The sequence below is a fragment of the Melanerpes formicivorus genome, unplaced genomic scaffold (genome assembly GCF_026170545.1).
Source record: "Melanerpes formicivorus ecotype bairdi unplaced genomic scaffold, bMelFor1.0.p_v2 SCAF_95, whole genome shotgun sequence".
Taxonomy (NCBI): Eukaryota; Metazoa; Chordata; class Aves; order Piciformes; family Picidae; genus Melanerpes; species Melanerpes formicivorus.
In genome coordinates, this window is record NW_027142447.1 from 460,746 (window position 1) to 486,979 (window position 26,234).

A 26,234-nucleotide genomic window follows, 5' to 3' on the forward strand; every position below is an offset into this window, starting at 1 on the left:
TGGATGTGCTGTACGCGTTTGACATTAGTGTAAATGTCAGCTGTGGCCGCGCCGTGAGATCACTGAGCCCTGCTCGAGCTGCGGGAAGAGCCTAACGCGAAGGTTTGTGGGGATTTTCCTGACACTTGTGCGGTTCTAGATAAATGCTTCAGCCTTTTTTTTTTTTGGAAGGCTGAGGCTGCTGTGTGGTGTGTGCCTCATCCACTCACGTGATGGTATGTGATAAACCTGAGACTGCTAAAAAGGTCTTTTCCCTCTCCACAGGTTGTACTCGTTGGTGCCTGAGCATTTTTCCACGGAGGAGCTAATTTTGTGTACTTGCTGAAAGCAAGGAAATTAACTAGATGAAAATTGCTAAATATTTTCATTCTCTTTTCCAGGACATGGCAGCAGCCTGATACCCTCCTGGAACCTGCTGCTGGGAAGTCAGAGCCGTTCTGAGCCTGAGCTGTGGAAAAGAGCTATGTGGCTGCACAACCCTCACTCATTTCTCCTGTGTACATGGCGTTGCTGGCTTCCACACAGCACATAGGGAATGTCACAGTAGAATCATAGAATCAATAAGATTGGAAAAGAGCTCAGAGATCATCAAGTCCAACCTGTCTACCCAACACCTCAGGACTAACTAAACCATGGCTCCAAGCGACACAACCAATCCCCTCTTGAACACCTCCAGTAGGCACAGTCCATGGAGTTGTTTGGTCTGGCAGCAGCAGTTCAGGCAGTGCAGAGTGAACTCTGTGTGTGTTTTGGGGCTTACACACATGAAATAGGCATGTTCTTCCAAAACAATGTTTAGTAGTCAACTGACTTGTAGGACAGAGGAGGAGCATGCCCTGTCACAAACTGATAGGTGGAAGATGTCTGCTGCAGCTGTTTATGGTCCCTCCTGTTCGTGATGTCTGTCACTTGGTGGTACCAGACTGCCACTTTCTATCACCCTTGGAGGCGAGGAGTCAAAGCCAGGTAGAGAATGCATGCAGCTTGCTACCTCATGAGTGGAAATAGTTCTGAAACAGCAAGGTCTTAATGGGCAATGAATAAAGGGGAGTTCTTTAGCATTTAGCTGCTTATTTCTTGGTGATTTTTTTTAACCAATATCATTAAGAACACATATTAAACAGCTGACACGGAATGTTGCATACTACCATACTTACACTGTCCATACAGCTTGTTAGTACAAGAAAATGTGTGTTTAAATAAGGAAAGCACAGGGTAGGCACTCCTACTCAATATGTTAGTTTTGACTGATAAATAAGATTATTTAGGTGCTGACAAGGCAGCTGGGATGCTGAGAGTTATTTTCTGGCACTTCCACGGCTGCGTTTCACGTTAATTTGAAAAGCACAGCCGACAGGTGAGGCACTCGTGTCAGGACATGTTAACATCGCAGTGAACCTCCTTTGGCTCCTTCCCTGTGTATTTTCCAGCAGTTTTAGCTACACTGTAGACGTCGTCGGTCGGTTTTCAGTTTGTCCCTCTCAACGGGTATGAGGAGCTGCCGTGCTGCCGGGTAGTCGGTTTGCGCCGGGTGGGTGCGGAGGGCGGGCGGGGCGCGGCGCCGGGCCGCCTCCCGCTTGACGCCCTCTTGCCTCCTGTCGCTGCCAGGAAGCTGAGGACGAGTTTCGCTCCTCGCTGCTCTGGCTGGGGCTGGGAAAAGGCTGGGGTGGCTTACTCTGGACGCGAAGAACCCTGCCATGGGGACGTAGGGGGCCGCGAAGCCATGCGCGGGCCGGCGCTGCCCTGCAGCTCGCTAGGGATGGTAAGTCACGGCCGGGACGGGAGGGACCGTGTCGTACCCTGGCGGGGATACCGCCTCGGCCGGCTGCCAGCCGCGGAGCTTTCGGGACCGAGGGATAGCACCGCGGCCGGCTGCAAGCCGTTCCCCCGGAGCTGCAGCAAGCCGCGGAGCTTTCGGGACCGGGCTCCCTTCGCCCTTTCTCGCCGCTGCAGGGCTACCCCCATGGCTCCGCATCTGCTGGACGGCAGTGGATAGTGCGGCTGCCCTCACGGCAGCGCCCAGGGAGTGAGTTTCTCCCTGCAGAGGGATGGTGTGGGTGGTTGTAGTGGAGGTTCAGGCTGGTGCCAGACCCACAGGAATGGAGACGGGCGCTCGGCAGCGGAGCCGCGCCTGTCCCGCCGTCAGCTGGCTGCCTGCTGTGTAACCAGGCAGCGGCGCTGCGAGGCCGTTTGGACGAGGTGAGCTGGGGCCAGGCCAGCTCCGGGTTCGCCGACTCCGTTTCCGGGATTGATCTCTGAGTCAGGGAAAAGGCAGCTGGATTTACAGGAACGGTGGAGAGTTTCCTGGAGCCGAGCCCGCGGCGCGGCCGTTAACTCGCGCGGGGCTGTCTCGGCGCCGGCCCCTGCCGGGCGCGCAGAGCCTCCAGGGCTGGGCTCCCGCTGCTGGTGTGCGAGGGCGGAGGAGCCGCCGCTGACTCACCCCATCCCGCTTCGCTGTGCCGTTGTCCCGAGGTGCCTGCGGTTGTGCTGCCAAGCACGAGATGGAAGCAGTGCTGTTATTAGAATGCTCGAATCGTTTCGATTGAAAAAGATTAGCGAGTCCAACCATTCTCTAAGTCTGCTAAGGCTGGTGCTAAACCATGTCCCTCAGCACCACGTCTCTGCCTCTTTTAAACACCTTCAGGGATGGGGAGTCAACCACCTTCCTGGGGAGCCTATTCCACTGTTTGAGAACTCTTTCAGGACAGGTGCAACTCATCCTGTCACTTGTTACTCGGGAGGAGAGACTGACCTCCCACCTGGCTCAACCTCCTTTCAGGGAGCTGTGGGGAGTAAGAAGGTCTCCCTTCAGCCTCTTCTTCTCCAGACTAAACAATCCTAGTTCCCTCAGACCCTTTACCAGCTTCGTTGCCCTTCCCTGGACCTACTCCAGCCCCTCAATGTCCTACTTGTAGTGAGAGCCCCAAAACTGAACCGAATACTCAGGGGGTGGTCTCACTGGTGCTGAGTACGGGGGGACAATTGCTTCCCTGGTTCTGTTGGTCACACTATTCCTGATCCAGGACAGGATGCAGTTGGACACCTTGGCTACCTGGGCACACAGCTAGCTCATCTTCAGCTGGCTGTCAGTCAACACCCCCAGGCCCTTCTCTGCTGGGCAGCTTTCTGGTCACTCTTCCCCACTCCTGTAGCGTTGCATGTGGTTGCAAGCCAAGTGCAGGTCTTGGTCCTTGGCCTTGTTGAATCTCATACAATTAGCTGTGGCCAGTCCCCTGATAAAGACACTAAAGAGAACTGGCCCCAGTACTGCACCCTGGAGAACTCCACTAGTGAGTGGCTGCCAAGTGGACTTAATTCTCTTCATAAAACAAGGGAAGCTGCATTGCCACTCTGCAGGCATTTAAGCAAAGGTTGTGGGCTGTACCCATACCCCTAACAGTGCAGCTTGTTTGAAAGTAAGTTTACCTTTGCTGGTAAATCATCTTTAGCCTTCTTGGGTATCGTAGGTCAAGATTTTTAAGCTGTGCATTGTAGCTTTGCAGGTGAAAAAGTTACTTGTAAAAGAAATCAAAGAGTTTTATGAATAGTCAGGCTGCTAGTGATGAGTGAGCATCCAGAGTCAGCAGATATGTGATAAAGCTGTGAGAGTAGGGGTGATGTCACTTTAGCATCATGACATAGCCATGAATTCTGGTATAGAAGTTGAAAGGTCAAACTGTTTATCCCTGAATGCCTGAGCATAGTGAAAAATACTTTCACTTGACTGAACTGGACTTTCAGTGTTGGGTGAGTTGTTAGTGTGCTGTCAGAAGGTTGTGACTATGTGATTGAAAGCTACCTTCTGCCAGGAGCTGGAGTTTGCTTTTGCATTTGGAAACTTATCACTTTTGCATTTGGAGTTACAGCTAGCACTGGAAGGATAATATGACTTAAAGTGTGGAGTAGGTGCACTCTACGCCTTGACTCGAACTGTGGATCACTTACCATCTTGGGGCCTAGGTTACAAAACCCCACTGACTTGCATAAGGATTTCAAAGCTGTTAGCAAACCTGGAAGAGCATTCTTCTGATTTAGTCATAGAACTGTAGAACTGCTGAGGTTGGAAGGGACTTTTGAGATCATCAAATCCAACCACTCACGTAGAACTCACAATCCTACCACTACTGCTAAACTACTGCCACTAACCATGTCCATAAATAGTACATCCATGCTACTTTTAAATACCTCCAGGACTGCCTCCCTGGGCAGACCATTCCCATGCTTGATAACCCATTCTATGAAGAAATTTTTCCTACTATCCAACCTGAAGCTCCCCTGGAAGAACTTGAGGCTGCTTTCTCTTGTCCTGTCACTTGTTGCATCTGGGAAGAGACTGACCCCTACCTCACTCCAGCCTCCTTTGAAGTAATTATAGAGGGTGATAAGGTCTCCCCTCAGCTTCCTCTTCTGAAGACTGAAAAACCCCAGTTGCCTCAGCTGTTCCTTGTAAGACTTGTGTTCAAGGCTCTTCAACAGCTTGGTTCCTCTTCTTTGTCCTTGTCTCAAAACTGAACACAGTACTTGAAGTGTGACCTCCTCAGTGCCAAGCAGAGGGGGGCAATCACATCAGTAGACCTCCTGGCCACACTATAGTGGCCACTATACGTGTATGTGTGTGTATATACATACATACATATATATATATACACACACACACTCTACGTGTAGTGGTACACTTGCTGGAGCGTGTCCAGAGAAGGGCAACAAAGTTGGTGAGGGGTTTGGAACACAGCCCTGTGAGGAGAGGCTGAGGGAGCTGGGGTTGCTTAGCCTAGAGAAGAGGAGACTCAGGGGTGACCTTATTGCTCTCTACAACTACCTTAAGGGAGGTTGTAGACAGGCAGAGGTTGGTCTCTCCTCCCAGGCAACCAGCACCAGAACAAGAGGACACAGTCTCAGGCTGCACCAGGGGAAGTTTAGGCTGGAGGTTAGGAGGAAGTTTTACACAGAGAGAGTGATTGCCCATTGGAATGTGCTGCCCGGGGAGGTGGTGGAGTCACCATCACTGGAGGTGTTCAGGAGGAGACTTGATGGAGTGCTTGGTTGCATGGGTTAGTTGATTAGGTGGTGTTGGGTGATAGGTTGGACACGATGAACTTGAAGGTCTCTTCCAACATGGTCTATTCTATTCTATTCTATTCTATTCTATTCTATTCTATTCTATTCTATTCTATTCTATCCTATCCTATCCTATCCTATCCTATCCTATATTCTATCCTATATTCTATTCTCTATTCTATTCTCTATTCTATATTCTATTCTATTCTATTTCATAGTTTCATAGTTTCATTCAGGGTTGGAAGGGACCACAAGGATCATCCAGTTCCAACCCCCCTGCCATGGGCAGGGACACCCCACACTAGATCAGCCTGGCCACAGCCTCATCCAGCCTGCTCTTAAACACCCCCAGGGACAGGGCCTCGACCACCTCCCTGGACAACCCATTCCAGGGTTTCACCACTCTCATGGTGAAGAACCTCCTCCTCACCTCCAGCCTCAATCTCCCCACCTCCGGCTTCATTCCATTCCCCCTAGTCCTATCACTACCTGATATCCTGAGAAGTCCTTCCCCAGCCTTCCTGTAGGCCCCCTTCAGATACTGGAAGGCGTAATTCAGGTACTATATGTTATATTATTCATATTATTGGCACAAAATATCCCTGGATTCCCCAAATTCATCATGCTGTTTTCAGTGAAATGATATGCTGGAGGAAGTGTGTTTTTCAGTGGGCTGTCTTTTTCTTTTGGAGGACTTTTCCCCCTTCTATTTACGTACCATTTTGGGTTCTCAAGAACTCCACGCTCGCTGGAGAGAATGTTTCTCTTTCCATAAAATCACACTTGTATTTCAGTGTTAAAATTCTCCCTCTGTTGCATGCAGGCCTTTCCAGATGGCCTTCCTTACTGCCCTCGTGCCCCCCTCTGTCATTTTCTACCTCTTCTATGTTTCCTCTGATTCTTCATAGATTCCTGTAGCTTCTTTCCATGCATTTTCTCTTTCTTTATATTCTTTAACCTTGTTTTCAGGTCCTCTTCTGTTTTCCCCATGCACTCCTTACTTTCACAGTGTGAAATCCACATGTGTGTGTATATAGATGATCCTTGTGGTCCCTTCCAACCCTGAATGATACTATGATATATAAAGGCAGTTTCATTTGTTACAAGTTTATTAAAAGCTCAGGTTTATGAAGAACAAAGACAAAATTGCATCTGTTAATCTTTTTGACCCACAAGTGCATTTTTATTGCTGCTAATGTGTGTGATGATTGCTTTTGAAATCCCCAGGCACATCCTACACGTCATCTAAGGGTTGGCTGCAAAAGTTCCTCCCTGGATTTGTTTGCAGCCTGCCTCCTGCTTGTGCCTCACAGTTCTTGCTTTGGAAGAGATGGAGAGCAGCCATCCCATTTTCTGTGTGGCATCCAGGACCTTAGGGCCTGTTGTAGTAGCCTCTGCTTAGTTTTTGTTTCACAGTATCACTTAGGTTGGAAAGGACCTCAAGGATCATTGAGTCCAACCTGTCACCACAGACCTCATGACTAGACCATGGCACCAAGTGCCACATCCAATCCCCTCTTGAACACCTCCAGGGATGGGGACTCCACCACCTCCCTGGGCAGCACATTCCAATGATGAACGACTTGCTCGGTGAAGAACTTTCTCTTCACCTCGAGTCTAAACCTCCCCTGGCACAGCTTGAGACTGTGTCCTCTTGTTCTGGTGCTGGTTGCCTGGGAGAAGAGACCAACCCCTTCCTGGCTACAACCACCTTTCAGGTAGTTGTAGAGAGCAATGAGGTCTCCCCTGAACCTCCTCTTCTCCAGGCTAAACAACCCCAGCTCCCTCAGCCTCTCCTCACAGGGCTGTGCTCAAGGCCTCTCCCCAGCCTTGTTGCCCTTCTCTGGACACATTCAAGTGTCTCAATGTCCTTCTTAAACTGAGGGGCCCAGAACTGGACACAGGACTCAAGGTGTGGCCTAACCAGTGCAGAGTACAGGGCACAATGACTTCCCTGCTCCTGCTGGCCACACTATTCCTAATGCAGGCCAGGATGCCGTTGGCCCTCCTGGCCACCTGGGCACACTGCTGGCTCATATTCAGGTGGCTGTCGATCAGCACCCCCAGGTCCCTCTCTGTTTGGGAGCTCTCAGCCACTCTGACCCCAGCCTGTAGCTCTGCATGGGATTGCCGTAGCCAAAGTGCAGCCCCTGGCACGTGGACTTGTTGAATGCCATCCCATTGGACTCTGCCCATCTGTCCAGTCGGTTGAGGTCCCTCTGCAGAGCCTTTCCACCCTCTAACTGACTAACATCTGCCCCTAACTTAGTGTCATCTGCAAAGTTTCAGTTTTTCCCTGCACAGCAGCCAGTCACTGATCATCCTTGTTAACCTTTCTCTGTATCATGTCTGGGCTCATTTGTCTTATATTCCCAGGATTGGGGTCCAAAGCTATGAGCCAGATTCAGTCCTTATGAATTTATATGTTGGCATAGCAACACTCTCAGTTGTGTCCTCAGATCTCTTCCTAATAATTCATAGTATCATAGTATCATTCAGGGTTGGAAGGGACCACAAGGATCATCTAGTTCCAACCCCCCTGCCATGGGCAGGGACACCCCACACTGGATCAGGCTGGCCACAGCCTCATCCAGCCTGGCCTTAAACACCTCCAGGGGCAGGGCCTCGACCACCTCCCTGGACAACCCATTCCAGGGCTTTACCACTCTTATGGGGAAGAACTTCCTCCTCACCTCCAGCCTGAATCTCCCCACCTCCAGCTTCATTCCATTCCCCCTAGTCCTATCACTACCTGAGATCCTGAGCAGTCCCTCCCCAGCCTTCCTGTAGCCCCCTTCAGATACTGGAAGGCCACAATTAGGTCACTTTGGAGCCTTCTCTTCTGCAGACTGAACAGCAGCTGATTGCAACTCAGCTTGCTTTTTTCCAACCATGTCTGTTCCACCTCTTAATCTGCTTATTACCCCAATTCTGATTTCTATTTTTGATGGCTATCCACTTCTAGCCAAATAAAAGATAGCTGATATTGAGTTTCTGCTAATTTAGGTTCTCACAAGTAATCAGTCTTGTCAATTTGGATGCCTTTCTGGTTTTGTGAAGTAGTCCATTTTCTACACTAGCATTGGGGTAAACCCAGTTTTGTCATTCTACTCCTTCTTGTCCATCTTCTTTAATCATCACAAGCGAGCTTTGTTTTCATTTGAGGCAGAAGTCTTGTGTTCTCTTCCATAACCTTGGCCTCATTCCCAGACAACTGAGTGCCTTCTTTGAACCCTTGGTAACACAGGCCTTTCTGTGGTGGTCTTAGGAACCTGACACTAGAAAGCAGACCTGAAAGCACTGTTGCTACATTTCTCTATTAAAGCACCCAGGGGTGTTTTTCAGTTTCCATCAGTAGATGACAACCTGGAGCCTTAAGAAATTCACTCAGCGAGCTACTGACAAGGGGCAGGAGCACAACTGGCTGTGGCACAGCATGGGCAAGGGCCAAGGGCTTGTGCCTAGCTGAAAATCAGTTTGGATTGAAGGTGGAGGCCCCAGCTGAGTCTTCTCACAGCTCTTCTTCTGAGAGCACTCTGATGTGAGGCTGTACAGCTGCAGTCTCAAACTCAGCCCTGAGCACAGGCAGGCAGACACTGGGGTGCCTTGTGTCTGTGAATCTGGGACTCTGATGTTGCATTCACCACTGTGTCCTCTCAGGACAAACTAAAAAGTTGTTTTCTTAAAATTATGATCACCTCCTGTCTTTTCTGCTCTTTATCTCTGCCAATATCTGCCAGTATCTGAAGGGGGCCTACAAGAAGGCTGGGGAAGGACTTCTCAGGATCTCAGGCAGTGATAGGACTAGGGGGAATGGAATGAAGCTGGAGGTGGGGAGATTGAGGCTGGAGGTGAGGAGGAAGTTCTTCCCCATGAGAGTGGTGAAACCCTGGAATGGGTTGTCCAGGGAGGTTGTTGAGGCCCTGTCCCTGGAGATGTTTAAGCCCAGGCTGGATGAGGCTCTGTCCAGGCTGATCTAGTGTGGGGTGTCCCTGCCTATGGCAGGGGGGTTGGAACTAGATGATCCTTGTGGTCCCTTCCAGCCCTGAATGATACTATGATACTATGAATATGAAATACAAACTTACAACTTTATGTATTTTATGATGTGAAGTCCACAATCTCTCTACAACTGCCTGAAAGGAGGTTGTAGCCAGGTGGGGGGGCTGGTCTCTTTTCCCTTGTAACAAGTGACAGGATGAGAGGAAATAGCCTCAAGGTGCTCCAGGGGAGGTTTAGGGGCTATTAGAAGATACTTCTCCACTGAAAGGGTTCTCAAACACTGGAACAGACTTCCCAGGGAGGTGACTGCATCCCCATCTCTAGAGGTGTTTAAAAGAAGTGGAGAAGTGATGCTGAGGATGTGATGCTGATGTGATGGACCTGATGGAGCAGGTCAGAGGAGGGCACAAAAATGATCAGGGGGTTGGAGCACTTCTGCTATGAGGATGGGCTGAGGGAGTTGGGGTTGTTCAGCCTGGAGAAGAGAAGGCTCCAGGGAGACCTAATAGCAGCCTTCCAGTACCTGAAGGGGGCCTACAAGAAGGATGGAGAAAGGCTGTTTACAGAGGCCTGCAGTAACAGGACAAGGGGCAATGGCTTCAAATTGGAAAAGAGCAGATTTAGATTGGATATTAGGAACAGGTTCTTTACTATGAGGGTGGTGGAGCACTGGAATGGGTTGCCCAGGGAGGTGGTTGGGGCCTCATCCCTGGAGATATTCAAGGTGAGGCTCAACAGGGCTCTGGGCAACCTGATCTAGTGGAGAATGTCCCTGCTGAGTGCAGGGAGGGTTGGACTAGATGACCTTCAGAGGTCCCTTCCACCCTAGACCATTCTATGATTCTATGACATGGTTTAGCACCAGACTTGGTAAAGTTAATTAATAGCTGGACTCAATGCTTACAGATTGTTTCCATCCAACCAAAATTATTCTATGAATCTGTCTTTAAAGATAAATCACAAGTCTTCTTGTTTTCAACTGAAGATTTCTAAGGCCTTTCTTCAATGTGTCAAAGCTATTATCAGTCCTCTGATTTTCACACAAGGCCTGAAAGTCCAGCACTTCTCCATCTGATAGTCACAAAATGGAGGATTGTTTATAATAACAGGGTTGGTATTCTTTGCTTGGCCTTCCCAGGTTTTAGTGAGCAATGAGAAAAGCTTCCTGTAAATGTTGCTTTACTAGACATTTCTCGGTCTGTAAAGCAGAAGTTCTGGGGTTTGTGCATTGTTTTGTGTAGCAAACTCAAAAACACCAAACTAAACCTTCAACAGCTTGTGGAAGTGGCTGAATCAGTTGAAGAACATAAGGGTTGTCTTGCACCCTGATTTCTTTGGTAGCTCATTGCTCTAAGCATGATTTCTGAATTTCCAAGCTGGGTAATTTTCTGTGGCTCATCAAACAGGCTAACAGATGACTGGTATGTAGATTGCTCGTGCATTCTTCTGTGTCATGCTGAACTCTCAAGCAAAGGGAAGCTTCTATTAAGGAATATTTGAGAAAGTCTAACAACTTGTCATGCCTGTGTCTGCAAATCCCATTTTTAAACTACCTGCAAAATAGAAACCTCTTTTGAGAGAAGCAGTTGAAGGAAACAGTTTGTTAAATGATTCATAGAATCAATAAGGTTGGAAAAGACCTCGGAGATCATCAAATCCAACCTATCACCCAGCACCTCATGACTAAACCATGGCACCAAGTGCCACATCCAATCCCCTCTTGAACACCTCCAGGGATGGGGACTCCACCACCTCCCTGGGCAGCGCATTCCAATGGCTAACAACTCTCTCTGGGAAGAACTTTCTCCTCACCTCCAGACTAAACTTCCCCTGGCACAGCTTGAGACTGTGTCCTCTTGTTCTGGTGCTGGTTGCCTGGGAGAAGAGACCAACCCCCACCTGGCTACAACCTCCCTTCAGGTAGTTGTAGAGAGCAAGAAGGTCTTCCCTGAGCCTTCTCTTCTCCAGGCTAAACCATCCCAGCTCCCCTGATATGCTGCACTTCCCTGTGCTGTCCCATTGTCTTTATCTTTGGCCTGGAAACAGTGCTTTCAAATATCCCTTTTTTCTACACCTCACACCCACTCTCACCCCCATTTTTCTTACATCTTGCTGAGTTCTTCACTTTTATCTTTGCAGTTCCTTTCTTTCTTTGCCTTCCTCTGTGGAGATACCGCTTGGCATGTGGTTCTCTCTGCATAGTCTGGTAAGACAGAAACAGCAAAGCTGTCAATTACAGCAGTGGCAATAATTCACAGTATTTGAGGTTGAAGATAGTGTAGGGACTCATAAACTCCTATTCCAGCCACCAAAACATGGCTTAGAAAACCTTTTGGGCTGGTGCAGGTTAGTATTTTTTACTGTAGCTATCAGGCAGTAAGTGCTAGTATGAGACATGAGAGAGAAAAAGAGTTGCCTCATTTGTGAGGAGAATGTGTGGGCACACAGGTGTCACCTGTTGGGGCAGGATGGTTTAAAGAAGCAGCATTCCTGTTTTCATCTGCCATGTTTTTGTTTATTTCTGTAGCAGTTTTAGAGGTAAACCCCAGAGTTTCTACTGACTTTGTTTCCTTTCCTGGGCAGTCCCCCCTCACTGAAAATGTGCATGATGTGGTTTGGTGGCTTGAATTGTCATTCTCCTTAAGGAATGGAATGGAATGGAATGGAATGGAATGGAATGGAATGGAATGGAATGGAATGGAATGGAATGGAATAGAATAGAATAGAATAGAATAGAATAGAATAGAATAGAATAGACCAGGTTGGAAAAGACCTTCAACATCATCACATCCAACACCATCTAATCAACTAAACCATGGCACCAAGCACCCCATAAAGTCTCCTCCTAAACACCTCCAGTGATGGTGACTCCACCACCTCCTCAGGCAGCACATTCCAATGGCCAATCATTCCCTCTATGAAGAACTTCTTCCTAACATCCAGCCTAAACCTCCCCTGGCACAGCTTGAGACTGTGTCCTCTTGTTCTGGTGCTGGTTGCCTGGGAGAAGAGACCAACCCCTACCTGGCTACAACCTCCCTTCAGGGAGTTGTAGACAGCAAGAAGGTCTCCCCTGAGCCTCCTCTTCTCCAGGCTAAGCAACCCCAACCCCCTCAGCCTCTCCTCACAGGACTGTGCTCCAAACCCCTCCCCAGCTTTGTTGCCCTTCTCTGGACACCTTCCAGCAACTCAACATCTTTCCTAAACTGAGGGGCCCAGAACTGGACACAGGACTCAAGGTGTGGCCTAACCAGTGCTGAGTACAGGGCAGAATGACTTCCTTGCTCCTGCTGGCCACACTGTTCCTAATACTGTCTGCTTTTCTGTGCAGCATTGGTTATTGGATACTTATTATTTTTCATGGTAGGTGGAATGAGAACAATGGAAAATCACTGTAGAAAACCTCAAACTTTTCCCTGGTGAGCTGTTGTCAATGACTTGAGGCTTCAGGGCTTGGTAAATGGAGCTACATCTAGCTGATAACCAGTCACCAGCAATGTTCTTAGGGGTTCAATTCGAGGGCCTGTTCTGTTCAATATGTTTATCAACAATCTGGATTCAGGAGTTGCATGCAGCATTAGCAAGTTTGCTGGGGATCCCAAACTGTGTGGTGCCATTGACTCTCTTGATAGATAAGAGGCCTTGCAGAGGGATCTAGATAGATTGGGGCACCAGGCTATGATTAGTGGGATGAAACTGAACAAATTATGGATTCTCCAGCTGGGATGGAGTAATGTTGGGTACAAGGATAAATGGAGTGAGAGTGGCTGGAGAGCAAGGAGCTGGGGGTGTTGGTTGACAGCAAAATTAGTATGAGACAGCAGTGTGTGCCCTGGCAGCCAAGAGGGCAAACCACATCCTGGGGTGCATCAAACACAGCACAAACAGCCAGTCGAAAGAGGTGATCATCCCACTGTACTTAGTGATGGTGCAGCCTCACCTGCAGTGCTGAGTGCAGTTCCGTGCCCCACAATTTAAGAAGCATGGAAAGGTCCTTGGATATGTTCAGAGGAGGGCAACAATGCTGGGGGAAGGGCTAGAAGGAATTTCCTGTGAGGTGCAACTAAGGACTCTGGACTTGTCTGCTTGAAGAAAGGGAGGCAGAGGGGTGACCTCCTTGCTCTCTGCAGCTTCCTGAGGAGGGGAAGTGCTGAGCAGCTCTCCCTTGGTATCCAGTAACAGGATGCACAAGGATTGTTCAAAACTGCACCAGGAAGGGCTGAGAATGGACATTAGGAAGCTATTTTTTGCCAACAGGGTGGTCAGGCTACCTAGAGAGGTAGCCAGTGCCCTGCTGCTGGGGCATTTTGACAATGCCCTTAATAATAGTGATAATAAACCAGGTTGGAAGAGACCTTCAAGATCATCATGTCCAACCCATCAACCAATCCAACACCACCTAAACAACTAACCCATGGCACCAAGCACCCCATCAAGTCTCCTCCTGAACACCTCCAGTGATGATGACTCCACCACCTCTTCAGGCAGCACATTCCAATGGGCAATCACTCTCTCTGTATAGAACGTCTTCCTAACATCCAACCTAAACCTCCCCTGGCACAGCCTGAGACTGTGTCCTCTTGTTCTGGTGCTGGCTGCCTGGGAGAAGAGACCAACCTCTGCCTGTCTACAAAATCCCTTCAGGTAGCTGTAGAGAGCAATAAGGTCTCCCCTGAGCCTCCTCCTCTCCAGGCTAAGCAGCCCCAGCTCCCTCAGCCTCTCCTCACAGGGCTGTGCTCCAGACCCCTCACCAACTTTGCTGCCCTTCTCTGGACTTGTTCCAGTAAGTCAACCTCCTTCCTAAACTGAGGGGCCCAGAACTGGACACAGGACTCGAGGTGCTTTTGGTCATCCCTGAATTGGTCAGGCAGTTGGACTAGGTCATCATTGTAGGTCCCTCCCAACTGGAGGCAGTACTCCAGGTGGGGTCTCACCAGGGCTGAGTAGAGGGGGAGGATCATTGGAGGTTCAGGCTGGAGGTGAGGAGAAAGTATGTCTTAAGTATGGTTTCATTACGCTTACAGACATACTTTCACTTAATCTGTAAAACTGAAAACACCTTTTCTGTCTTCTTGTGGTTTGGAGCCCCTATTACAAGAGGGATCTGGACATGCTGGAAGGTGTCCAGAGAAGGGCCAGGAGGATGATCAGAGGGCTGGAGCACCTCTCCTGTGAGGACAGACTGAAGGAGTTGGGGCTGTTCAGTCTGGAGAAGAGAAGGCTCCCAGGTGACCTCATTGTGGCCTTCCAGTATCTGAAGGGGGCTACAGGAAGGCTGGGGAGGGACTGCTCAGGATCTCAGGTAGTGATAGGACTAGGGGGAATGGAATGAAGCTGGAGGTGGGGAGATTGAGGCTGGAGGTGAGGAGGAAGTTGTTCCCCATGAGAGTGGTGAAGCCCTGGAATGGGTTGTCCAGGGAGGTGGTTGAGGCCCTGTCCCTGGAAGTGTTTAAGCCCAGGCTGGACGAGGCTGTGGCCAGGCTGATCTAGTGTGGGGTGTCCCTGCCCATGGCAAGGGGGTTGGAACTAAATGCTCCTTGTGGTCCCTTCCAACCCTGACTGATTGTATGCATCTATGACCTATGTGTCTAACCAAGTTTTGCTGTGCTTTTGGCTTAGTCTTTCATGCTTTCCTGTGTTGTTTCTATTGCTGACTTGCCTGATTTAAGTGCTGGCTGTATATACTGCCATGCCCAGGGATTAGTCATAGCCTAGAGCATCTTCTACTATTGTTGTCAGACCATCTGTGTGAATGATCTTTTACCTATTTTCATGCAAGCAATCCATCTTGTAAGACTATCAGCTGCTGAAACCAGTTCTGTTTCTTACTTGAGCTGCTGTTGGAGTCCTCCTATTTCCCCTGTGGCCAGCTCATTAAGATTGAAATGATAGCTATTTAAATTTGTGGTTCACATATTCCAGTGCACCACTTTTAGCATCTGGTTTATCAAACACATCTTTGTCTGACAGAGCTCTCTGCAAAATGGGATTTTTTGCTTTGTCAGGGTTGCAAAGCCCTTCTTGAGGGTTTATATGGCTTGCATGTATGCACCTTTCTCCCCCAAGGCTGAGAGAGAAACTGGCCAGCATGGAGCTGTTGTAGCCATCTCATTTTACATATCCTTCATTAAGTTTGCCATGACAAAACTGCTGTCAGCAGAGTGGTTGACCCTTATGGATTTAGTTTGCTTTTTCACTGTAATTCTTCTAGTGGAAAAAGAAACCACAAAGCAACAGAGCTCATAAGCTGTGCCTCTGCAACTGGGCATCTTACCACTCTTCAAAACAGGATATTACAATAGAGGGAAGTTAGTGCAGTCAAACTTGGGGTGAGATTGTATGGAGAGGGTGGGGTGGTAGCTGTTTGCCAGACTTATGAGTTGATTTGATGCTGGAAATCTGGATGTAAGAAAACCTCCTGAGACTCATTTTGGTCCTTCAGGAAGGAGGCATTCTTTTTAGTTCAATGTTGCACAAATTTGTGTGCAGGGGGGCTCGGGGCTCAAGTCATACACACCAGTGAGTCAAGAGTAGCCACTTTTTGTTTCTTGAACACATGCATGTACATTGTATTTCCTGAAATAATCATGCATATTCATGTGATTTCCTGGGACTAATCACCATACCTATCACACTTGCACAGTGCATCTCTGTGGTGGTCTCTCAGGGGTCTCTGGTGGACTTTGAGGGGTCTAACATCACGTCCAGCATGAGATTTAACACATGTAAGTGCCAGGTTCTACACATTGCCCACAACAACCCCATGCAGTGCTACAGGCTGGGGTCAGAGTGGCTGGAGAGCAACCAGGCAGAAAGGGACCTGGGGGTAGTGGTTGATAGTGGGCTGAACATGAGCCAGCAGTGTGCCCAGGTGGCCAAGAAGGCCAATGGCATCCTGGCCTGCATTAGGAATAGTGTGGCCAGCAGGAGCAGGGAGGTCATTGTGCCCTGTGCTCAGCACTGGTTAGGCCACACCTTGAGTACTGTGTCCAGTTCTGGGCTCCTCAGTTTAGGAAAGATGTTGAGTTGCTGGAAGGTGTCCAGAGAAGGGCAACAAAGCTGGGGAGGGGTCTGGAGCACAGCCCTGTGAGGAGAGGCTGAGGGAGCTGGGGTTGCTTAGCCTGGAGAAGAGGAGGCTCAGGGAAGACCTTCTTGCTGTCTCCAACTACCTGAATGGTGGTTGTAGCCACATGGGAGTTGGTCTCTTTTCCCAGGCAGCCAGCACCAGAACAAGAGGACACAGTCTCAAGCTGTGCCAGGGGAGGTTTAGGCTGGTTGTCAGGGAGAAGTTCTTCCCAGAAAGAGTAACTGGCCATTGGAATGTGTTGCCCAGGGAGGTGGTGGAGTCATCATCACTGGAAGTGTTTAGGAAGAGACTGGATGGGGTGCTTGGTGCCATGGTTTAGTTGATTACATGGTGTTGGGTGAGAGGTTGGACTTGATGATCTCAAAGGTCTTTTCCAACCTGCTTAATTCTATTCTAATTCTATTCTAATTCTATTTCTATTCAATTCTATTCTATTCCTTTGGTTGAACTTTGCTATTGAGTTTGTGCAGTTTGCTGGAATTTCATAATTGGTTTTCTGTCCTTGAGCACGGCCTGATGTGGGATGATTTGCTTCCTGATCAAAGAAGCAAGGTTCCTCCCTCTCTGTTGTGTATGATGAGAACATCTGTGTCTTATCCTTGGAACTTCAGTTTGTTGCTCCTTGTTAGCTACTCTTCATTTCCACTATGCTGAATTTTCACTGCATCAGCATTTCATGCATTCACACAGTTTGATACCTAGGCCACACTGGCACACACTCTCTGCAACATACTCAGAAGCATCAACATGCACATGTCCAGATAGTGTGTCCAGGACCACTAGTGTGCAGTACAGGTAAAAAGGAAAGCTGTCTGCCAAGTCTTCATGGCACTGCAGGGGTCCTTCATGGCACTATATACAAACTAGCTTGTAGACAAGTCCATCTTATTCTTTGGGAGCTATCAGCTGGGGTAGGCCTTTGTTGGAGAAACTTGCTGACTTCATGCTCTATAGATCTTGGGCCAAGTTGTTTGCTGGAAGGTATTTTTGTCTTTGGCTTTTTCAGTTGGTTGGTTTTGGGTTTGTTTGGTTTGATTTTTATCCCTTTTGTTTTGTTTTGTTTGTTGTGATTTGGTTTTGGTTTTGCCTTTTAAACCTTTTTAGAATAGAATAGAATTAACCATGTTGGAAAAGACCTTTGAGATCATGGAGTCCAAGCTATCATCCAACACCATCTAATCAACTAAACCATGGTACCAAGCACCCCATCCAGTCTCTTCCTAAACACCTCCAGTGATGGGGACTCCACACCTCCCTGGGCAGCACATTCCAATGGCCAACACTCTCTCTATGAAGAACTTCTTTCTATGAAGAATTTACTCCTAACATCCAGCCTAAACCTCCCCTGGCACAGCTTGAGACTGTGTCCTCTTGTTCTGGTGCTGGCTGCCTGGGAGAAGAGACCAATCCCCACCTGGCTACAACCTCCCTTCAGGTAGTTGTAGGCAGCAAGAAGGTCTCCCTGAGCCTCCTCTTCTCCAGGCTAAGCAACCCCAGCTCCCTCAGCCTCTCCTCACAGGGCTGTGCTCCAGACCCCTCCCCAGCTTTGTTGCCCCTCCCTGGCCATGTTCCAGTAAACTCAACATCTTTCCTAAACTGAGGGCCCAGAACTGGACACAGGACTCAAGGTGTATGTTTGAAATACTTGCATTTGGTTTGTATTTTTGTTTGGCCACCAGCCAAAGGAATCATATTTGTTGTATGCTGCAGTCTTGTTACCGTCCTCCTGGTTCAGAGCCTTTTGCTGATGAGTCATCCATGCTGTGGTGTTACCACAGTGTAGACCTTTTGGCCCTAACATAAACAGCACATTTCTCAACTTCACTGCTGGGAATAGTGTCCTGAAAACAATGTCCATGGGATAGTGTCCTTCAATTACTGGTACAGGCTCTTCTTTTAACACTTTGTTGTGCTGTTTCTTCCTCTGTGTGTGTCATAGAATCAGTAAGGTTGGAAGAGACCTCAAAGATCATCAAGTCCAACCTGTCACCCAGCACCTCATGACTAACTAAACCATGGCACCAAGTGCCACATCCAATCCCCTCTTGAACACCTCCAGGGATGGGGACTCCACCACCTCCCTGGGCAGCACATTCCAATGGGCAATCTCTCTCTCACTGAAGAACTTTCTCCTCACCTTGAGTCTAAACTTCCCCTGGCACAGCTTGAGACTGTGCCCTCTTGTTCTGGTGCTGGCTGCCTGGGAGAAGAGACCAACCCCCACCTGGCTACAACCTCCCTTCAGGGAGTTGTAGAGAGCAAGAAGGTCTCCCCTGAGCCTCCTCTTCTCCAGGCTAAGCAACCCCAGCTCCCTCAGCCTCTCCTCACAGGGCTGTGCTCAAGGCCTCTCCCCAGCCTCGTTGCCCTTCTCTGGACACCTTCCACACACTCACACTCTTACAGTCATACTGCAGTCGTGGTGGTCTTAATATTTCTCTTCCAATCCTTGACAACACTAATCTTCACTGTGACAAATAGTAAGGAATTCAAAAGAAAATACTAAAAAGTGCCTGTTTTATCCTGTCAGACTGTTCAGACAGTGTTAACAGCTGCAGGGTGAAAGGAGGTTTGTGTGCCTGACAGGGGAGAAGGTGAAAACCTAACTCCCTGATGTTTCTAGGGCTGGCTTCCTCAGGGAGAGTTTTGGAACCTTTTCTGTCCTCTGCATGCAGTGAGATTCTCCTCTGCCTTCTTATTCCAAGCTTCCCATCTGGTTTATTTATTCAGTGGAACTGCATTCTTCTCTCTGGAACTGTTTCTAGATGGGGACAGTCCTACTGCCTGCCTTGATAAAACAATCCTTTGCTGTTGAGTAACTTTCTGGCAAGCTGCAGCAGATTCAAGGCATTCCAGCTATACATTGCACATCACAGGAAGTATTTGCTTTATATACAACCAGTTTATATTTGCTTTATATACAAGCACAGATGGCAGGCATGGGTTTGTTGAAGGTTTTTATTGGGGGGGGTGGTGGTCTCCCTCCCTACTTTGGTCAGAGAAGGGTCCTGATACCACAATCAATCAAGTCAGTTGAACTCACTGTTAAAGTAAGATTTGATTACAAGTGCTGAAGTCAGCTGTTCAGTCTGCAAAGAGATCTAATGTTTTCTCACCTTGATTCTCTCCCTCTTTCTCCCTCTCCCTCTGTATTTATAGGTTATCCTAACATTTGTTTGCATGCTGACAGAGGAATCTGTAGAGATTACTCCAGTGCCATATACACTGCAAGTCCATCAGGTAGCTTTTGATGGAAGAGACCCCTCTAAGCCCTTGAGGAGAGAAAAGAGGCAGGTGCAGTGTCAGCTGGGGCAATACCTACATCCCAGAGAGACCCACTGCTGCATGAGGTGCCATGCAGGTAGGTAAAATAAGTACAGTAATAGTGAGCTTCACCTTAGAGGCACTTGTCCTGCACTCCTAAACTGTATCTGTCCTACAGTTACATCTGTGCTCCCTTTCTGTGGTACCTCTCCCTACCCAGCTAAATTCTCACTTGTTGTCACTTCTGGGCTCTCAGTGTCTTTCACACTGGTGAGAGGAAGCCTACTTGATCCTTACACCATCAACTACCACGGTTTCTTTGAGGAACCAGTGATTCCCAGCCTCCCTTGTAGAATGCATTTGCCTTCCTGTCAGAGCTCTGTTGAATTGCTTTCTTGCAGGGACCTACAAGGAGAAAGACTGTGATGGGCCTGACCTGGCTCCTGTCTGTCCTCCCTGTCCTAATGGCACGTTCACAGCTGTTGATAACACCATGGCTAAATGCTTCCCGTGTACGCACTGCCGGGCAGGTGAGGCATCTACAGCACCTGAGCTAAATGGGTGGCACTTGGAGGGGATGAGCTGGAGGGGATAGCAAGCTACATGAGGAAGCTTGGAAAACTAAGCAGCTGAATGAGCAGGACAGTGTATGGGAAGAGATTTGGGACACAAATCAGTCTGAGACATAGTTTGCAGGCCATTTCAGCCTTTTTTTTGGGAAGAGTCCAATGGGCAGAGTCCAATGGGATGGCATTCAACAAATCCAAGTGCCAGGGGCTGCACTTTGGCTACGGCAATCCCATGCAGAGCTACAGGCTGGGGTCGGAGTGGCTGAGAGCTCCCAAACAGAGAGGGACCTGGGGGTGCTTATTGACAGCCGCCTGAACATGAGCCAGCAGTGTGCCCAGGTGGCCAGGAGGGCCAATGGCATCCTGGCCTGCATTAGGAATAGTGTGGCCAGCAGGAGCAGGGAAGTCATTGTGTCCCTGTACTCTGCATTGGTTAGGCCACACCTTGAGTCCTGTGTCCAGTTCTGGGCCCCTCAGTTTAAGAAGGACATTGAGAGACTTGAAGGTGTCCAGAGAAGGGCAACAAGGCTGGGGAGAGGCCTTGAGCACAGCCCTGTGAGGAGAGGCTGAGGGAGCTGGGGTTGCTTAACTTGGAGAAGAGGAGGCTCAGGGGTGACCTCATTGCCCTCTACAACTACCTGAAAGGTGGTTGTAGCCAGGAAGGGGTTGGCCTCTTCTCCCAGGCAATCAGCACCAGAACAAGAGGACACAGTCTCAAGCTGTGCCAGGGGAGGTTTAGACTCGAGGTGAGGAGGAAGTTCTTCACCGAGCGAGTCGTTCATCATTGGAATGTGCTGCCCAGGGAGGTGGTGGAGTCACCATCCCTGGAGGTGTTCAAGAGGGGATTGGATGTGGCACTTGGTGCCATGGTCTAGTCATGGGGTCTGTGTTGATAGGTTGGACTCGATGATCCTCGAGGTCCTTTCCAACCCAAGTGATACTGTGATACTGTGATTTGGGGAAGACAATATCTGTCATTGTAACAGTGCTCTCAGCTGAAGGTGTGAAGGAGGAGGTTGGAATAATTGCTTCTTTCTTTCCTCAGAATTACAGCAGATAGTAGAGAGCCCCTGCACCCCAAAGCAAGACACTGTATGTGGCTGTCGGAAGAACCAGTATCAAATTGGCTCATTCCATTTCTTCCAGTGTAGGAACTGCAGCTCCTGTGTCAATGGAATTATTGCCAGCTGTGAGTATGGCATGGGTATGGCTCCACTACAGATGTACTGTACTAGAGTATGTGTTAGCAGCCCTCTGTTCATCTCATTTCATTGCCCTGAAGTGACTGCAGTTTGGGAACAGCTCTTGGTTTTGTCTGCCCCTTTCCCCCAGAAACAAATGGCATTTTTTGCCTGCCCTGGCATCAATCCCTAAATTCTGCCATGATTTCTACCTTCCTGTTGTCCTTCAATGGCTTCTCAGTTTTGGCTGTTGTAAAAGAGATATTTTCTACTTCATTTTGGTACCTCTGCCTTGCACATATTGAAACAATATCTTTGTGCTCTAGAGCAGAATGCTCCCACACCTTCCTTTTCTGCCTTTGTGTGGATATTTCTCCTGATGCACACTGCATTTCCCTCACCAACTGATGGAAGTACTTTGAGTAGAATTGCTGAAAACACTAGTGGTCCCAGTGCTCAGCTGAGCTGCTTGTCAGCTACTGAACCACTGCAGTCTACTGTGCAGTGTTAGAATAGAATAGAATAGAATAGAATAGAATAGAATAGAATAGACCAGGTTGGAAGGGACCTTCAAGATCGTGTCCAACCTATCACCCAACACCACCTAATCAACTAACCCATGCAACCAAGCACCCTGTCAAGTCTCCTCCTGAACACCTCCGGTGATGGTGACTCCACCACCTCCCCAGGCAGCACATTCCAATGGGCAATCACTCTCTCTGTGTAAAACTTCCTCCTGACCTCCAGCCTAAACCTCCCCTGGTGCAGCCTGAGACTGTGTCCTCTTGTTCTGGTGCTGGCTGCCTGGGAGACCAACCTCTGCCTGTTTACAACCTCCCTTCAGGTAGTTGTAGAGAGCAATAAGGTCACCCCTGAGTCTCCTCCTCTCCAGGCTAAGCAACCCCAGCTCCCTCAGCCTCTCCTCACAGGGCTGTGTTCCAAACCCCTCCCCAACTTTGTTGCCCTTCTCTGGACACCTTCCAGCAAGTCAACCTCCTTCCTAAACTGAGGGGCCCAGAACTGGACACAGGACTCGAGGTGTGGCCTAACCAGTGCAGTGTGCAGGGGCAGAATGACCTCCCTGCTCCTGCTGGCCACACTGTTCTTAATGCAGGCCAGGATGCCATTGGCCCTCCTGGCCACCTGGGCACACTGCAGGCTCATGTTCAGCCTACCATCAACCAGCACCCCCAGGTCCCTCTCTGCCTGGCTGCTCTCAGCCACTCTGACCCCAGCCTGTAGCACTGCATGGGGTTGTTGTGGCCAATGTGCAGAACCTGGCACTTGGATGTGTTCAATCTCCTGCCCTTGGACTCTGCCCATCTGTCCAGCCTGTCGAGGTCTCTCTGCAAAGCCTCTCTACCCTCCAGCAGATCAACTCCTGTCCCCAGCTTGGTGTCATCAGCAAATTTACTGATGATAGACTCAATGCCCTCATCCAGATCATCAATGAAGATGTTAAAGAGGATGGGGCCCAGTACTTATCCCTGGGGGACTCCAGTACTGACTGGCCACCAGCTGGATTGTAAAGTAAAGAGCTGCTCAGGCAATGCTGAACTGTATCAGTGGCATTGAGTGTGCCCTGGAGATGCTTCAGGTGTCTGGGAGAAGTACCCATGTTAGTTGTCCCAAGGTGCCTCATCTCCAGTCAGGAATTGAAGATCTTAACCAAATACTGCTTGCTGCTCTCCACTTGGTGCTGTAACCTAATTCTCTTCACGTCCATTAAATGCTCCTTACCTTGTTACTCTAAAGCTATTCCCTTTGCTTCTCCTGATTCCCTTCCCATCTCTTACCCTGCCTGGTGTGAGGTTTGCTGTCTCACTGGTGGATGTGTTGTTCCCTCTGCTGGGTAACCTTCCTCTGTCAGTTTCCACACTTAGACCTGTCCTCAAGAGTCATCATCGTACGCTGCCCTCGAGCAACTTCCTCCCTCATGGCTGATGTAGAACTGGTTTGGTCCTGTCCCTCACTTGCCACAGCGTGCATGCTGTTTGTTCTAGTACCCTTTTTTCCTATCCTCATGCATCTTTATGTCCTTCCATCACTGTTCTTGTCTGCTCCTTCCCACACCTGTTTTATTCAGGCTCCACACCATGACTTGCTTAGATGCTCTTTAATTTCTTAGCCCTTCCACTTAGAGCATAGCAGTTCACAAGAGTGGATGTGAGTCCTATGGCTTGAAGTGTTTTCTCCCTGCCCAGAACTGACTTCCTCACCAGTCCCAGCTGCTCACGGACCACATCTTCCTCCTGTTTGCCTGACTAATGTGATTTCCTCTTCCTGTCCCAGTTGAACTCAAATGACTTTCCCTGCTTTGGCACTAGAGCTGTCATTATTCAAAAGACCATTTTCAGCTGCACTGTAATTGTATTCCCTTTCCAAATCTCTGCAGGGCTCCCTGACCTATCAAGATACTGGTGCCCTCATTTTGTGGTACTTTTATCCTCCTCCAACCTTGTCCTCAAACACAGACTGAGTCCTTTCTCTCTTCTCCAGTAGCAGTTCCCCAGGCTCTAAGGGGGATAATCTTCCTCTTGTCTTGGAGTGGATTTTCTCCTTATGTTTTCTTCTCTGCCCAAATATGGCAACCATTTCTTCTTTCCTTTACAGGTTCAAAAGACAGAGACACAATTTGCAGGTGTAAGCCTGGATTCTTCCTGACACTCAGTAATGTTTGCAAGCCTTGCAACAGGTGAGATTTTTTCTCTCTGTATGCCCCTCCACTGAGCAGGAGTGACAGGAGACACAAGCCCCACAGGGGTAGGGTTTTTTTCTCAAGACTCTGTCCATCTTGACACTGCTACAGTATTCTGCCTTTCTGGGACAAGAGAGTCTTTCCCTTTGCCATCCCATGTCTTTTCTCTGTGTAGGCATCATCCCACTGAGAACCTAAAGTCACTAGCCACATTGGATTGCAGCCTCATCTTGACTTGTCTCTTGCTTTGGATTTTTGTACATGGCTGGTGTTCCACTTCATGCCTGCTTACCCTTGATTTGCTCTTTCAGGTGCATTGAAGAAGAATGCTTGCAGTGTCATAGCCCAGTGACTACCCTGCCAGCTCCATCTGCACTGAGTAAGTGCTGAGGCAACTGAGGGACAGCAGAATCTTTTCAGTGTGGGCTTTTGTTCTGATAATGCCTCCTTGTAAAGTGTTATTTTCTCCACTCTCTCAAACCATGATACATGTTCTCACTGCCATTTGCACATCTGAACTTGCTGTTCTTTCTCTAGCACTTACCTCCTCCTTTTTCTGTCACTCACTCATTTGCCCTCTTCCTTTTCTCCAGATGGGAACCTTATCCTTGGCACCATTGTTGCAATATTTGGAGTGATCTTTGCCCTCTACATTGTAATCAAAGTAGTGAAGCTGGTGCAGCAAAATGGGGTGGTGTCATCTTTCTACTCCTGTGGTGAGTACAGCAGCATATGCAGTGATTGTAATTGGGACAGACATCATTCCCTGTCTGTTTGTGCATGTGTGAGGGGGAAAAAAGTGGGATCCCATGACTCTGCTGTAAGGCCAGAGGAACATGAGAACCTGACAGCTGAACTTACTGGAGCAGTTGTTAGAACTCTGCATCCATGCTGCTAGCTGTGACTGAGAGTGCACGTGAGCTCCTTGCTGCAAAATCTTCTTGAGGGCAGAACTGTGCTAGCTGCTTTCCTCTTTTCTCTGGGACCAGAGGAAGTGAAAATCATTTCTGCTTTCCTTTTTCCTTATTTTTTTCTTTTTTCTTCTTTTAAAGTGTCTTTGCCACAGACAACCAAGGAGCCAGTATCTGAGGTAAGCAAGGGCTTATACCCTATGGGTGAAAGAGCTTTCCTTGTACTCTCAACTATGTTAGTCTGATAACCAGAGTAATGTTTTTCCCCCATGGGTGCTTTTCAGGCTTTGCATTTTAAAGAGAGCTGATCAGGTAGTGATAGGTCTAGGGGGAATGGAATGAAGCTGGAGGTGGGGAGATTCAGGCTGGAGGTGAGGAGGAAGTTCTTCACCATGAGAGTGGTGAAGCCCTGGAATGGGCTGTCCAGGGAGGTGGTTGGGGCCCTGTCCCTGGAGGTGTTTAAGGCCAGGCTGGCTGAGGCTGTGGCCAGCCTGATCTAGTGTGGGGTGTCCCTGCCCATGGCAGGGGGGTTGGAACTAGATGATCCTTGTGGTCCCTTCCAACCCTGAATGATACTATGATACTATGACTAATAGGGCTGTTCAACCCACAAGTCTTTTTCTGTGGAGGCTTGAGCCATTCATAGTTTACATCTCCTTCTCTAGGGGATGCTTTTCAAACTCCTGGCTTTTTGCTCTTTTTCTTTCTGGATGCTTTTCCCCGCCCCTGCCAGACATCTGGTCCTTAATCCCTTTTCCTCCCTGTATCACAGTATCACTAAGGTTGGGAGAGACCTCGAGGATCATCGAGTCCAACCTGTCACCACAGACCTCATGGCTAAACCATGGCACCAAGTGCCACATCCAATCCCCTCTTGAACACCTCCAGGGATGGGGACTCCACCACCTCCCTGGGCAGCACATTCCAATGGCTAACGACTTGCTCAGTGAAGAACTTTCCCCTCACCTCGAGTCTAAACCTCCCCTGGCACAGCTTGAGACTGTGTCCTCTTGTTCTGGTGCTGGTTGCCTGAGAGAAGAGACCAACCCCTTCCTGGCTACAACCACCTTTCAGGTAGTTGTAGACAGCAATGAGGTCTCCCCTGAGCCTCCTCTTCTCCAGGCTAAACAACCCCAGCTCCCTCAGCCTCTCCTCAAGTATGAAGGAACCCCCCCAAGCCTCTCAGTGCTGCTTCCCAGTATTCTCCCTGCTCCAGTGTTGTTGAGAGGGCTCAAGCAGTAGCTGAGGTGGGCTGATGGCAAAAGTGGTATGTGGAGCTTCTGGAACAGTCATCAATTCAAGTCCTGGGCTTAGCTGATTTTGTAAAGAAACTTTTTTTCCAGACTACTGTTTTTTTAATGCTAAAAGTGAGTAAAACACCTTGTGTTCTGCTGGAAGGAAATGTTTGGTGACTTCTGTTCAAACAAGACACACAGGAAGAATTAAAACCTCAGCAGTTGCTCCCCA

General features: G+C 48.8%; 1 protein-coding gene across 2 annotated transcripts in view; it reads left to right on the top strand.

Moving 5' to 3' along the window:
* Positions 1 to 1,474: 1,474 nt before the first annotated feature.
* Positions 1,475 to 26,234, top strand: part of TNFRSF1A (TNF receptor superfamily member 1A) — a 30,524-nt gene continuing 5,764 nt past the window's right edge. The window contains exons 1-8 of one of the 2 annotated variants that reach the window (XM_068165920.1): positions 1,475 to 1,488; positions 19,304 to 19,505; positions 19,810 to 19,938; positions 21,023 to 21,166; positions 23,772 to 23,853; positions 24,168 to 24,235; positions 24,450 to 24,572; positions 24,909 to 24,946. In XM_068165920.1, coding sequence (XP_068022021.1) covers positions 19,325 to 19,505; positions 19,810 to 19,938; positions 21,023 to 21,166; positions 23,772 to 23,853; positions 24,168 to 24,235; positions 24,450 to 24,572; positions 24,909 to 24,946 — 765 coding nt within the window. In that variant the 5' untranslated portion in view covers positions 1,475 to 1,488; positions 19,304 to 19,324. Of the gene's footprint in view, positions 1,489 to 1,600; positions 1,763 to 19,303; positions 19,506 to 19,809; positions 19,939 to 21,022; positions 21,167 to 23,771; positions 23,854 to 24,167; positions 24,236 to 24,449; positions 24,573 to 24,908; positions 24,947 to 26,234 lie in introns of those variants that run through there. The other variant, XM_068165919.1, reaches the window with a different exon arrangement.